General features: G+C 41.3%; 1 protein-coding gene across 1 annotated transcript in view; it reads right to left on the bottom strand.

The window, feature by feature from the left end:
* Positions 1-513: 513 nt before the first annotated feature.
* The window catches only part of LOC119488851 (BMP/retinoic acid-inducible neural-specific protein 3-like), a 61096-nt gene continuing 46899 nt past the window's right edge, over positions 514-14710 (bottom strand). Inside the window, exons 5-9 of the mRNA XM_037770806.1 lie at positions 13759-13864; positions 13291-13527; positions 9415-9637; positions 3151-3493; positions 514-1820 (exon numbers count right to left, since the gene is read on the bottom strand). Coding sequence (XP_037626734.1) covers positions 1050-1820; positions 3151-3493; positions 9415-9637; positions 13291-13527; positions 13759-13864 — 1680 coding nt within the window. The 3' untranslated portion in view covers positions 514-1049. The remainder of the gene's footprint in view (positions 1821-3150; positions 3494-9414; positions 9638-13290; positions 13528-13758; positions 13865-14710) is intronic.

Here is a 14710-nt window from a genome sequence, read left to right as displayed (position 1 = left end):
GTGTAACGAACTGAACTGAATTGGACTGCTTGGTGGAAATACGGTTATAGGTTCCTTTGCAATAGAACCTAATGTTGTCCATCGGAAATGTCAAATCACTTTCAGATTAATACCAATACAGTCAAATGAAGGCCATTCACTGTATCCACCATGGTCTCATTTTTACAGTAACCCTACCAAGATGACTGGCAGTTTATAGATTGATGCTTGAAAAGCACATTTTACCTTGTTTGTTTGACCTGCTAGTTTGAATGTTTTAATCAATCCTCAACTCTTTACATTTTTGGGTGTTTGTGCTTTGAACATATTTCCCTTGGTGGATTTCTGGTAAGTGAGGTGAGCAGAAAATGTTGTGACATATGAAAGTAAATGCAGAAAAAAAACAAAAAAAAACGACTGCGGAGTCGTTACAATCAATTCATCCAATTCATTCATGCCGACTCTAATTTGTCGAAAGTGCATTTTAGAATAAGAAGAAAGTTAGTATCAAGAAAAATATTCCAACAGCTGGAATCTGTTATAACATAATCTTTTAATATCAATTTATCTACAAAATCTTGACTGACACCACTGTATTCTGGTCTTCATGGAAAGTGCACTGTCACTGAAGCAAAGGAACATATAAAAGTTACAAACAAACAGACTTTACCATTTTTACCATAAAATGTCCATTCATTTGGCATTGGTACTTACAGTATAAATGAACAGAGTCATATTGAAACAGGATGGTTCAAGTTTTATGTAGCGGTATTAGAGTTTGTACTGTAGAATACTTTTTGTTGAGTTTGTTCTTGTGAAACGGTTGTGCGTTTTCTCGCTGGTCCACCTCATTCTTTATGATAGAGCACTGAAAGTAGTTGCCACAAAACAGAAACCAAAACAACCAGATGAGTACATTCTTCAGCTGTCCACAGCTGACTCTCTCCTGATTTACCACATTTGGGTAATCCATAGAGACAGAGCACAACTGTACCACAATGGGCACCATTCTGATGTCAAGGAGTTCTCCTTGAGTCTGTGTACAGTCCAGATCTCCCTTCAAGCAGCTGTTAACTGCACAACTTGGTGGTCTCGTAATCCATTGAATTGGGCAGACGTGAGCTGAAGGCCTGTAAGGAGGCGTGGATGCGAACCACCTCGCTGGCAGTCAGTTTGAGCCGGTGCCGCAGGAGACAAGCAAACAGGTCCAACCTCTGTTGACCGGGAGGGGACAACCGGTTCACCCGGTCTCGTATTTCCAAGAGCTGAAGCATTGCAGTGTCCTGGGACCCTTGGGTGTACGGGTAGTCCAGCTGCAGAATCAAGTCACGGATTGCCTCCGGGTCAAAGTGCATGCTGTAGCCAAAGACCTGGATGCTGTTGATCTTCATGTAGCCCAGGTTCCGAGCAGGATCTGTAATTTCTAAAGGCTCGTAATACATGCTGTCATTCACTCCATCTTGAGTCTTTATCCTGCTCCGAAGGTAGATGTGAATGGTTTCAAAGAACGTCTTCCACTTGTTGCCAAGCGTCAGAGTCCAGTTGTAACACTCGAAGGGCAGGTCCAGCTTTTTGGCCTGCCAGTCTGGATAACTGTTCTCATTGACAGGGATGTACCAGCTCTCCGAGTGGCTCCCTCCGAAGGGGTTGATATAGAGAGTGAGGACAGGCTCCAGGGTGCTGTTCTTTGTAAGGCAGATCTGGAGGGATACTCCCAGTAGCATGTGGACCATGTTGGACTTGTACTTGTTGCTCTTCAGTGTCAGCAGCATCCTCTTTCTCCATGACGGGTCGAACCAGCTGTTGAGTCGCATGTCATTGCTGATGAAGATTGCGTGGACCTGTCAGACACACAGACATGAAGGACGTTGCCACACTCATGAACACAGTGAGTACATACAGAGAGAAAACTTGTAATTGTACCAACATAAAAGCGAGATTGAAATTGATTGTTTGAGCTTCAATAAATTGGCTGTGGAATACTCGATACATTTTGCGAGGTGTTTCTTATCGCAGAAGGGGGATAACATGGTATTACAGTGCCTGGCTCAAGCATAAACTTTATATAAAAATGGACGACATGACAGCTCCCCAAAAGTGAAGCCAAAACATCTTGATCGCCCCCTGGTGGCTGGCTGCAGTATAGGTCATAAATCCCGCCCCCTCCATGTTAGGGGATGGGACATGGGTCAAACTCTAAAGTCACAGTACAGGTCAAATAATATTTTTCCCAAAGATGGCTTCTGTCATTTTTGATAGTTCTTATCACGCTGATTTATGTTGAAGTGTTCATTGTGTTCTGATAAGTATGGTTTTAATTAGTTATTTGATGCTATAAAAAGGGGGTGAGACATCATGATTGACAGCTGCGAGTCTCTCTCGCAGATAAGCTGCAGCCGTGCTCGGCTTGAGATTGGTTTGGGCGAGTGACCTTGATACCGCGGCTCCACCCCCTGATCACTACTGCGCAGACTCTGTCTCCAAATTATTCACTTCTGTACAGTGGGAGGAGAAGTAGAGACGCGTCATCCATCTTTATATACAGTTTATGGGCTCAAGTCGAAACAGGCACATTGTGGTTATGAGGTACAGTATGCAGTATATCTTAGACATAATTGTAGTTGCGGGCCATGTTAAAAAATTAAGTCTTTCTGGGCACCACAAACATTCTAACATCATTGTTTAGAGCAACTCCATCCACTAAGGAAGGCAGAAGATGTATTGAGTTTCCAAAGTCAAGAATGCCCCTTCAAGCTCACCTATTTGTATTTATATAAAGTAGTATTATGTTGAGGCAAAAAAAAAAATAGGTTCCATGTGATTGTATAGTATGCAACTCTGCTAAAACCAGGTTTTGTCAAACAATGTTTTGTCAAAAAATGCCTATAGCTACAAATCACTACAAAATCTGAATTGGTTTTGTATTTTAGTCTCTATTTTAATTAAGGAACCCACAAGCTGCCTACAGAACATCTAAAATGTGTTTCAATAAATGCAAGGATAAAACATGGGTAAGCTATGAAGTTTCTCAGTAGCCAGAAGGGCAAGACTTTGTAATGCTGAGTGGCTCCCATGAAAGAGTATATCTTCCCCAGGATACTGCTGTGAAAGACAGCTCAGCTTCGTGGTTAGGCTGACCTGATTAAACAAAAGGCTAAAAAGAAAAACTACCTCTAGCCTGCGGTCAGCTCTCTGCAGTAGGTAGCCCAGCTCCAAATCCTGGAGGTCTGTCTCGAATCCTAGGTAGTTCTCCGTCGAGTCCGCCACCATGGACCTGCAGGCCCCCTGTGTCAGGGCGAAGCCTGGGTTGCAGCTCCCGCAGCGGGTGTGGTTGTCTGGTGCGCACGTCGCGCAGAGCGAGCCCTCCCCGACAGAACAGGGTGGCGGCAGCTGACAGGGGCTGTGTTCGTATCGGCAGCTGCAGCTGTGGAGCTCCTCGGAGAATGCACCGAGCTGGTTGTTCTCTGAGCAATACAGGAGGGACTGCAGATGATTCAGCCAGTAGGACTGAGGCCTGCACCAGGGAAGGCAGAAAAACAGACGGAGGAGAGAGAGAGAGAGAGAGAGAGAGGCAGTGGTTATTGAACATAGCTTATAGGATGAGCTGGTTTAATAGGTAGCTGCTTTATTAGGTCTGGGACACCTGTCTGGATATGCAGACAGCTTGCTCATTAAAAAATTAGAAAGCATAATCAGCATAATGCAGAGAGGCCCGAGAGGATTCAAGTAAGGATGGTTTAGGTGAGGTCAAAAGACCTCTTTGAGAGAGTTTTTATGTATAAATATATCTTTCTAAGTTACATAACCATTACTTCAACAGCATTTCGGTCATTATATTTCAATGCATTTTTGGACTACACAATAGTATACTGTTTATAACACAGACATCCACAACAAGTTTCAACCAAATTACTTAGGTCACTCCTCCAATCACTCTAGGATTTATCGGCATTAAAAGGTTTCAAGTTGTATTCCAATGCAACCAGGTCTCACAGGAAGGCGTATACTGTAAATAGCACAACATTACATGGACATTCTGTCATGAAGACAAATTTTAGGATTTTTACGTGTCATTTGTACGCCATGCAACAAAAGTACAGTAATGTCCACAGTTAGGTTGATGCCACAAAACCACTCACTTAGGGTTAAGCAACAAAACCACTTAGTTAGGTTTAGGAAAAACATTTAGGAAAGTCCTGTTCGTTGGACCCATCCACCTCTACTACCGCCCGCTATAAGCGGTTGCTTTTTATTGTACGTCACTAGCTCTGAGCGTGGCATATTTCCACAGATCGTTTACATTGCAGTCAGTACAAACTACATTGCGTACAAATTACACACCAAACTCAAGAAAGACATTCTTATTGTAGGCTAAATGCCTTGCACATTATCGTGACATTCCTACGCCTTTTCGTGCGAACAGGCTGTTCAATGTCACGGCCAACTCTTGCTTACCAAGTCAATCCCCAGTCTACCCTTTTTCAGTTGGATATTTTCAGCAGGACAACGGTCTCAAGATTGTATAAATATTGCAGAAATCTCCCCATGCTATTGAGTCAGGCTGGCCTGACATCCCTGTGGAGTATATACCAGTTTTTTTGTAGTTATAAAGTGCCTGATGAGTGGAGGTTACACGTGTGAAGAATATGAGCACAAACATCGGTGTTTGAAAAGGAAGAGAAAGCGAGAGACAGTTGAGAGAGAGATAAAGTTATCTTTGATCAGTTTGTGACATAAATATTAGAAGTGCGCTGCAGCCGTAGGGTAACTGACTCTCAGACATACATATAATTCCCCCATGTGGGCCGGAGTTTGATTCCCGTCTGTAGCACTTTCTTGACTGTGATCCTTTTATGCCTCTTATCCTCTTTGCTTGCTGAAGAGAAGGAATGCACAGTGCATACCGCTGGCTTTCCTTTCAGAAAAAAAAAGCTTTTTCTTTGATGAGGGTGTATTGTGGTAAACTTTATGCTAATCTGAAAATGTTTGCTGGATTACATTTGGGGCATCCTTCCTCTGTATCCCAATCGTATTGTGTGCTTGGCAGTTGGAAGCAAGTCGGAGTTCAGAAAATCACTGATTTGAATATCAAAACCCCCCTAAAGGAAAAAGCGGTCATGGGAAATGATCCGAAAGGGCTTTTCCTTTCCATCACGCGCTACCTGTGGGCAAGGCATTTCACCTCCGACAGCTTCGGCAGAGCTAAGCAGTCACCAAGACAAGACTGCAGCTGTACTGTTAGTTCCCTGGTGTGATTATGTGCAGCCTTTTCAGCTCCCTGCAACTTTTCCTCCAAACCACTGCTGTAAATCACAGTGTCTTCCAACTTCTGTGCCGCTTTAAAAAGGAGCAGGCAACACTGAAAATGTAAATCAGCCAAAAATATAGTTGCTGCTTTAAAAACTATAAAAACAACTCTCAGCCAGTGATTCAAAGGACACTCAAACTCTGTTTCTGCCGAAAATATTTTTTTTTAATAAAGGGAAAACTCAGTGACTTAAAAACGATGAAGGGACTTCCTGGAGATTGGTGGACTTTCAAATTAAAAATATTCGATTCCATGTCCCAAGACCATGTGTACTTAACTATAGAGCTTTGCTTCAAGTAATGGACAATAATTGGCCAAAAGTATGTCGACACCCAGATGAGATATTTCAACATGTCATTCTCAATCCAGTGGCATTAATCTGCTGCTATCACAGCCTGCACTCTTCTGGTTTCAGGCTTTCTTTAAGATTTTGGAACCTGGTCTGCAGTGTTTTGCTCCCAAGAGCATTAGTGAAGTCTAATACTGATGTTGTGGCGATAATGCCTGGCTCACAGTCTGTATTCCTGTTCATGCCAAAAGGTGTTGGATAGGTTTGAGGTCAGGGATCTGTGCAGGCCAGTGAAGTTGGTCCACTCCAAACTGGGAAAATAACTATTTAATGGACCCGTCTTTGTGCATTGCCCAGACAGTTTCCACAAAGTTGGAAGCACACTTTTGTCTAAAATACTATTATATGCTATAGCATTAAGATTCAACCTTAATTGGAATTGAGGGGGAAAATGTGAAAACCAAACAAATAGTGTAGATTAGTATGTGGACAGGGGCATCAGCATATTTGGCCACAGCCTATAAGTTATGAACAAGCCGAGGTACACCTTAACTTACTGCTGTAATCATTATATTGTAATTTTCCTTTATTTCTTTTTATATCCTTTATAAAATGTTCAGACATTTTTTTTGCTTTTATCTTGCAATCTTTATTCCATTGTCATCTGTTTTGTGCAAGTGATGGTGAAAAATGAGAATGAATAAACTGTTATAAAAATGAATCACTACTCCAATCAACATCTTCATCATGCAATGTCTTATACTGTTTTTACCTTCTTGTAATTGTATAGTCAGATCTGCAGTAGTAGCTCCCCCAAAAAGCATAATTGTACCTATAGAACCTTTCCTATTATGTTTTGTAAGAGGAACTGTATGTATGCTATTAACAGAAAGTTGCAAAACCAGTCAATTAGTTGATCAAAACTAATAAATATGAACAATGTAAAGGAAGAAAAGACCAGTGTTCATCACATGCAATAATCATGCCTTCTGGACATTTTTCCGCTGTACGAACTCATGTAATTGAAACAGTGTGAGGCTGCAAAGATGAAATTGGTCTGATCTGCTGAATCCTTTGACAAGTTAATTAAAAAGCTATTCAACATTTTTAGAGTCACGTCTTAATTGCACTCTCTTAGTAGTCAAACAAAGATGAGAGGACTCCTCCAGTGAAGCATTCAAGAACGTACCGTACATGAAAAGAGCCCGCCACCTTTTTTTGGGGGAGAAGCCTACACACAAGAAAGGCATTTTCTTAGCAGATTAAAGCAGAAGTACTGAAAGCATCACTTGAATGACAATGTGCATCATTATGCCTAATAGCAAAAAGTTTGAGCATAAAGTCTGCAGCGTAGTCTTATCATTACCCTGCTAATAAAAAGCCAAGCTGACTGCAGCTCTGACTGGCTTATTCACTCATAATTGTCAGCGCGGAGGAAAAAGTAGCCCCCAGGAAGCGAAATCAATCATATATCTCTCATCTATCTCAAGTGCCTCAAACAGGATGTTAAAGGGAGAGTGAGGGGTTTTTCGAGAGCTTCCGTTTCTCTCCCAGGCAAAACTGACAAACATCCCATTCTCAATCTCTCTCCACTGAGTATGGAGATCTCTGAGGACAGAAAAGAAAGGGAAAGCTTCATAGTTGACGCAGCGGTAATAACATAGATAAACACTGCCTGGATGAGGGCGATGACGTTCCCACTCTTCTTCCTGAAGAGTGGGCGAGAATATCAGCTGCATAGATCAGTGATTAATGTGTCTTTTGGCAATGTTGTTGAGAGGGCGACGCAGATTAGGGCTGAGACAGAGAGAAGAAAGAAGAAGAAAAGAAATCGAGAGAGAGAGAGAGAGAGAGAGAGAGAGAGAGAGAGAGAGAGAGAGAGAGAGTGGACATTGAACAGAGTGCACTGTATAGATTAATCTGCCGGTTGATTTATGTGTTGTGCTCTCTAGCATCGCCGCCATTACTGTGGAAGCTCAGTCGATCCGAGCGCTGTGTGACTGACAGTAATGGCCGGATTCATCACCTTCGGCAATCAGCTCCTCTGACGGAGAAAGGTAGCCTGAGTGAATATGAATTTTATTCAGTCTTAAAACAGTAGTCTAAAAATTTGGAAGCTGTCCTCACCAGCATTGGTCAAACACTTAAAATGACCTATGTCAACTATATATTTTTTCTGACAAGTGACCTCTTCCTGGCACGTGAATAACCAGAATTACTGCCTCGCAATTCTAAGTCTCCACCAACCAATCAATTTGCAGTTTACATCCATGTCTGTCCAAAATATGTTTTATGTGAAATTGTCATAATTAGCATTTGCATTCTTGAGTTATGGACAACACATGTTGGTGAGGTCACAGTATCCTTGACCTTTGACAACCAAATTATAATAAGTTAATCATTGCGTCCAAGTGGAGGTTGTGCCAAATTTGAATAAATCCCACAAGGTGTTCCTGAGATATTCTGTGCATTCCAATACCCATACTAGCATACTAGTATGCCAGAAAAATATTTAGTATGTCCCAATACGTAGTATGTCAAACGAAGTATGCCAAATATACCAGGATGTCCTGCTACATCTGGTCTCATTTTGCAGTATGCAAGCCAGCATGCTTTTCTGGCTATTCTGACCCACAATCCTCTGCATAGCAGATATATGAGCAAAAGGGTAAAAAGTTCAAGGGGAAATGTCATGGCAAAGTAGTATGTCCCAATTGTAAACATACTGCATGCAACAGTACATACTTTATAAGGGCAGCTGCAGTATGTACTAAAAATAAAAAGTATGCGATTTGGAATGTAGCCATTGTGTTCATGAGAATGGGACGGATGTCAGGTCGCAGGGACTTTTGACCATCAAAATCTAATCAGTTCATCCTTGAGTCCAAGTGAACACTTGTGCCAAATTTGAAGACATTTCCTCAAGGTGATCCTGTAATATCACGTTCACAAGAATGGTACAAACTGGCAGACGAACAACCCGAAAATGTCTGTCCACAGCTGTCGCCGGCATTGATGCATAATGACTGTCATCTCTCAGCAGCAAAGGCTGAAGAAAGCTATAAAAATTGTAGCAAAACTGGATTGAATTGTAAAAGTGAGATTTTCTTCTTTGCAGCCTTGGAACCAATGAGAATCTGGTCCAATGAAGTCCAATGAAAAAAAAATGAAGATTTCATGATTACATGAACATTTCATGAAGCCCAATAAAGATTTCATGGAGCACAGACTTGGCGATTTCTGAAGTTGAAGTTTACGGTTGGAGCAGCTGATAAAAGTAAAGTAAGCAAGGTAAGGTCACTTGTGTTGATCTGTGAGATGAAAAGATGTGCATCTCGAAAAACTGGGATGATTATGGTTGAAAAGGTATAAAGCTCTTTGATAATACAAATATATGGCTTGTTTAATGGCATTTCGCTGCATTTCAACGTGTAGGATGCACATTTTTATTGGCGAAAGCTGTACAAAAGAGATACAAATTAAATCCTTTGCATACATACAAGTGCAATACCATCACAGCAATGGCAGCTTGTTTACTCCCACCTACTGTAAGTCGCTGGGTTAGTCTATAGAAAGAACTGCAGCCTGTGTCTTGATCTACAGCTTTGGGCAAAAAATGGCAGAACCTCCTGGGGGTATACATCACACAGAAAGGGAAGGATGTACAAAAAGAGAACTACATTACAAAAAGACACTGCCTTTTTTTTAAAAATGTTGGCTGCAGTAGGTTTACTCAGAATCAAAGTTACCCTTAAAGCTTTTGTCAAATTGTACAAAAAGTATCAGACATACATAGTTAACACACACACAAGATGTGTGTTTCAGCGGCTGTGCTCACCGTTTTCTTGGTAGGCGGACTTGGGGCTGTCGGTGACATCTTTTACTCAGACTGAAGAGCTTGAAGATGACTCTCTGGGCTCTACTGGAGAGGACCCGCATGCTGTTCTCCAGCTGCTCATATCGCCACTGAAACAAGTTGTCCATTGACCACAAGTGTTGGATGCTTGACACGTTCAGGAAATAGGTCTGGGGCAGCCTCGAATAGAAGGCCTTGAATTCATCTGTAAACACAGAAAAGACGCATACAAAGGGGACATCTTATAATTTTATCATCAATACAGCATTGCCATGCTTATTTCCAAGGGGACTATGAGCATCCATAATCCTCTATACTGCATGCAACATTAAGTATTACCGTGACAAATGTTGATCTATTGCAGCCCGGTTGAACAAAAATGACATGATAATTTGCAAGGCCTTTGGTGTGCAATAAGAATGCCATTCTTGCTTTTAGCATGTCATTTGTACACCATTTAGTCTGTATTGAGTGTAATGTAAGCGCGTCCGTGTAAATATGCTACGCTCAGAGCTAGTAACGTAGACTAAAAGGTAAGAAAGACTGCTTATGTTGGGTGGGACAGGAGACTTTCAACCAGGAGACCGGTGTTTGAGACCGGTGGTTTAAGTTACATTAGTGGGGTTGGTGACGTTTTTTTTTTGTATTTGTGTTACGTAGCTTCTATACATATTTCACCTAGTTTACGTACTAATTTTAAGCCAAACCATGAAGTTTTTCATAAACCTAACTAAGTGGTTTTGTTGCCAAAACCTAACTGTGGATGTTACTGAAGTTTTGTTGTACGTGGCATACAAATGACACACGAAAAGCCTGAAATGCATCCTTGTGACTCGTCAAATACCTCCGCTTGGTCAATGTCCCTCGGCATTGGAGACCAAAACACGGGATACCCCTCTTACTTTTGGATGGACCAGTGACAGCGTGTCAATATATGCTTGTTACATGCATAGTGTCTTTTAAAAATAAACTTTCATTTTCACAGGAAGTAAGGCTTAGGCAACACAACCACTTAGTTAGGGTTTGGAAGCGGTTGTGGTTGATGTCACAGACCAGCGACTCATGTGACTCACATGGCTGACGATACTAAACGACTTACGTGACTAAAGACTGACGTAACAAAATAAGTCAACGTTACTTTCAGTTTCACACGGGACACGAAGAGTGGTCTCCTGCTTGAAAGGTTGTACGTTTGACCCATCCACCACACCTCCCGCCAGGCCTTAGATTCTCATGCTATTAATACTACTTGCTCCAACCGTCAAATAACGCCACGGGTGGGTTTACATTGGAGTTAGTTGAAAGCCTGGTTTGTCACATACTGTTGCTAAAGGGTGCCTCAATGCCTCGTCTTCCGATGCTGTGGGGCACTTACCTAACTGACTGCGGTAATTGGGAGTGAGAACGGGTTGACGTGGAATGTCCTTGTAATGTTGTGCTATTTTTATGCCTTCCCATGAGATGGGTTATCTATTGATACCAAATTATACAGTATGAGCTTTAACATTTTACTTCAACATATGGACAACTGGCAACTGGTGTACTATGTTAACAGTAAATATTGCCATATGGCCTTACTTTTTTTTCTGTCCTGTGTCCATTTATTTGTGTCCAACATGCCTTGGCTGTTAACAAGAACACATTTTAAGTGTATGCTTGGCCTCCATTAGTAACTCCCTGCTTTCATATTTACTAGTCAATGACAGCTACCTGAAATACCTTGTAAATACAATGTGGTCACGTGATATTTCTTGACTTTACAACTTGGCAAGGATCACCTCAACGCTCCATTAAACAATTGACAAGTGCACATTGGATTGTGTGATGCTATAAAATGCAGAGGATGCACCGGTTGTGTCCTCCAGTTAGAGGCAAAAGATGTCTGTATTTTCCAGTTGCTTTTGAAGGAGCCTTTTGAATTGGACAGACCTTGGCAGCCTGTTCTATTTGGGATAGGAATGTGGAGTACCTTGAATTTGGACAGAGCATCTGGCAGGTGGCGCTTTGAAAAAGTCAACTCAAACATAACATTTTGATCAAGCAAAATAGGAAACCAAAAGCATTCAGTATGACACGATAATAAAAGACACAAGAGGGACCACTTTGAGGCAGAAAACAAAATGTTTTATAGGAACTTTGGTGTTATGATACAGAGTAAGCTTTGCAAACGTATCAATTATTTTGAATGTGATGTATTATTGTTAAAAAATGCTAAATATAGCCTTGCTGATACAGAAGTACTACTGCAACAAACTGTACTAGGAGTGAAAATACCATGGCCATCATTTATCTTCTTAAATGTGAACCTCCATTATGCACTTTTTTCTCCTTTTACATTGTACCATTTTATTTTATAAAACCTGATCGCATGGGTAGGCGTATAAATAGCATGATATTTTAAAGACATCCCACGTGTTATGATAATGCATTTTAGGCTTGTTGTGTGTCATGTATACCTTTACCAGGGAATGGTTGTGGTTATGTTTAGGCCACAAAACTATGGCAGCATTAGCAGTTAGGTTTAGGAAACAAAACCACTTAGGTTTTAGGAAAAATGTCATGGTTGGGCTTAAAATAAGTCTGTAACTAAGTAAAATATGTAAATATGTAAAGAGTACAGAAAACTCGTCACAAATGTCACTAACGTAACTTGAAAATAACTCATCACTTTGGGACACGAACGCCGGTCTCCTGGTTGAATGCCCTGTGTTTGTTGGACCCATCCACCTCCTGCCGACCATAAGCAGTCTCTCTCACTTTATATTCTCGGCTCCAAGTGTATCATATTCACGCTTATCCGTGTCATACGCCATTGGTGAGACCGGGCTGGTTCTATATGTGTTATATATTTCTATTTCAGAAAAAATAAAGTTTCAGTTTAAAGAAACATTTCATTTGAAAAATATGACGACTTTTGTCAAATTCATCATCTTCACTTCATCATCGTCCCCTAAATTGCACATGAAATAAGTGAATTATGTTAAGTGTGAAGCAACAGCCACACATTATAACAATCAGCTACATAAAGTCCTGCCTAAACCAACAGGTGACCGTTTGGGTTTCTGATGCTGTTACATCCTGCTTTGTCACCATTTGATTCAAGGTTAACAATAGCATTGGGACTAGGGAGGAGTCACTATTTGATCTTTTTCAGACCACTTCCTGGCATCTTCCTCTGCTGATAAAGCAGCCAGCTAGAAATCTGTGATATCCCTCGCTGAAGGACACATTTATGACTCCTGCAGGTGTCTGCATTCTGGGCACGCTCCTGCCCTCACTTCACACCCAGCTATTAAAACATAAACTTTAAAAGTAATTGCACTTAGGATATTTCAGCCAAATCTGAGGAGCGGAAAAAAAAGGGACAGCCATTTTGATTTCATCTGAGTAATAATCACCAAGACAGGGTGACCAAGCAGAGCAATAATAACCAAACATTATGCTAAGAGCTTCTGCTCAAACTCTGTTTCCCCGGTGATTTGAAAAGCTGGACTGGCAATGAATGGCTTTTACGGCTGATTAATCTGCTCTAGACATATTGTAAACTACCGAAAGCTGTTGATTTTTTTTTAATCCGGTCCTGTTGCACTGTTAATTTCCTTTATGCAGATAGTGTTCCAGGACCCAGGATTCACAGCCAGCTATTATAGTTCACCTATAAATCATAGAACAGGGAGGGACCTGCATATAGGAACCTCAGTCAGATTTAACGGTGCAGATAAAACACTTGATTTCATCTTCACTCCCTCTCATATGAATGATTTATACTCTAAAAGTTTGATTCCCCTTCATGTAGGATGAAGCATGCAACATGAAAAGGGAGCAGAAATCCATTATTTTAGTAGAGGGCTTTCTTACCTGATTCCTCAAACTCTTTATAGAGAATCCCCCATGTTTCTGTGATCCTCTCCAGGCTGTCCTCCATGGCTTGGATGTCCATATAGGGACAGTTGCACTCTGGGAATTTGTGGTCACAATGGCACCAGCAGTCGTTATCCTTGCAGACAAATTCACCCTCTCCATTACAAGCTATGTAGCTGAGAGCAGCCTGCACGAAGCTTTCTCTCAAGTAGTCTGGAAGGATCACCTGCAAGCCTGTAAATAGCAAGCTGGATTTAGTACCGTCATCGAACTGAGCACTTGGGGAGTGACCGTGAAAGTGTAGTGGTAATACAGAGCTGACTGAGCTTGTAACTTACTCAATAAATTCAAAAAATCTGTATATTTGTCTGCCAAACTTGTACTGATATTTATCCCATGTGCATGCTTCAGTTTGATCTTTAAAAACATATCACATTACATCAATCACAAAAAAATCATACAAACCTTGCAGCTGGACTTTATTCTCAGGGCTCTGAACCAGCACAGAGCTAACAGAGTCGAGGTTGTCATAGTTACTGCATCCAAGAGGACCTGTGCGGGTCTCTGTCACCTGGGCAACAACAAACAAGAAGCTAATTTATAAATTCTTGATACACAAGATTCTCAGATAAAAAATTGGTTTGAGGGGAGCCAAAGAAAATGTGCCTCGCGTAACATAAATGGCCTTCTCTGTTCCGTTTGAATTAAGTACTTTCTACATAATCGATTGGACTTGTGAATGTGAAAGAAAACTGGGCTAAGCTCATTTAGATTCCTCTAAATTGCAGTTCGAGTGCTTCTCTGCACTCATTTATCTGCGAGAACGCTACACGATTCTTTTTTTGTCTCGCCGCTGATTGAAGACATTTCGATTGACCTTTGCCACAAAGCCGCTCTAGCAAAGTATCCCCTTTTCAGTTCATTTGCAAGGAGAGATCTTATTTCAACACTCTCCTTTCTCTTGCAGTGACACGTCGGAGAGCATCTAACTGATTCTCATTTTTCTCTCTTTGTGGTTCTGGGACAACCATATTTTGTTCGGCGATTTGTCCTGGTCAGGCCTGTCGGAGGACAGTTGGTGTAAAGTGACAGATGGATGAGGCGAGACAATGAGGGTCAGTCGATCAGTAACACAATCATAGAGGGCTGAAGGGCTTGGGAACTCATATGAGGCCGTTGCTGCAGGGAAGTGAAAACTCAGTATGGGGCTCTTTAATCAAAAGCCTAATCCAGAAGAAAGGGGTTTGTGAGAGGAAGAATAAATATCCTCTGTGAATGCGAAAAGGGAAATGAAGATCATTTGAGTGCAATTCTTCGACAATAATATTCATATCACATTATAAATCCCTTGTTTCCCTCGTGAGGGATTTTAATGCTGATATGAATGTGAGGAAATGATACACAACCCTGGTTTTCA

Source organism: Sebastes umbrosus, chromosome 5, assembly GCF_015220745.1.
Source record: "Sebastes umbrosus isolate fSebUmb1 chromosome 5, fSebUmb1.pri, whole genome shotgun sequence".
NCBI classification, from domain to species: domain Eukaryota; kingdom Metazoa; phylum Chordata; class Actinopteri; order Perciformes; family Sebastidae; genus Sebastes; species Sebastes umbrosus.
Note: the sequence above shows the minus strand (reverse complement) of the source record. Positions and strands in the feature narration are given on the sequence as shown.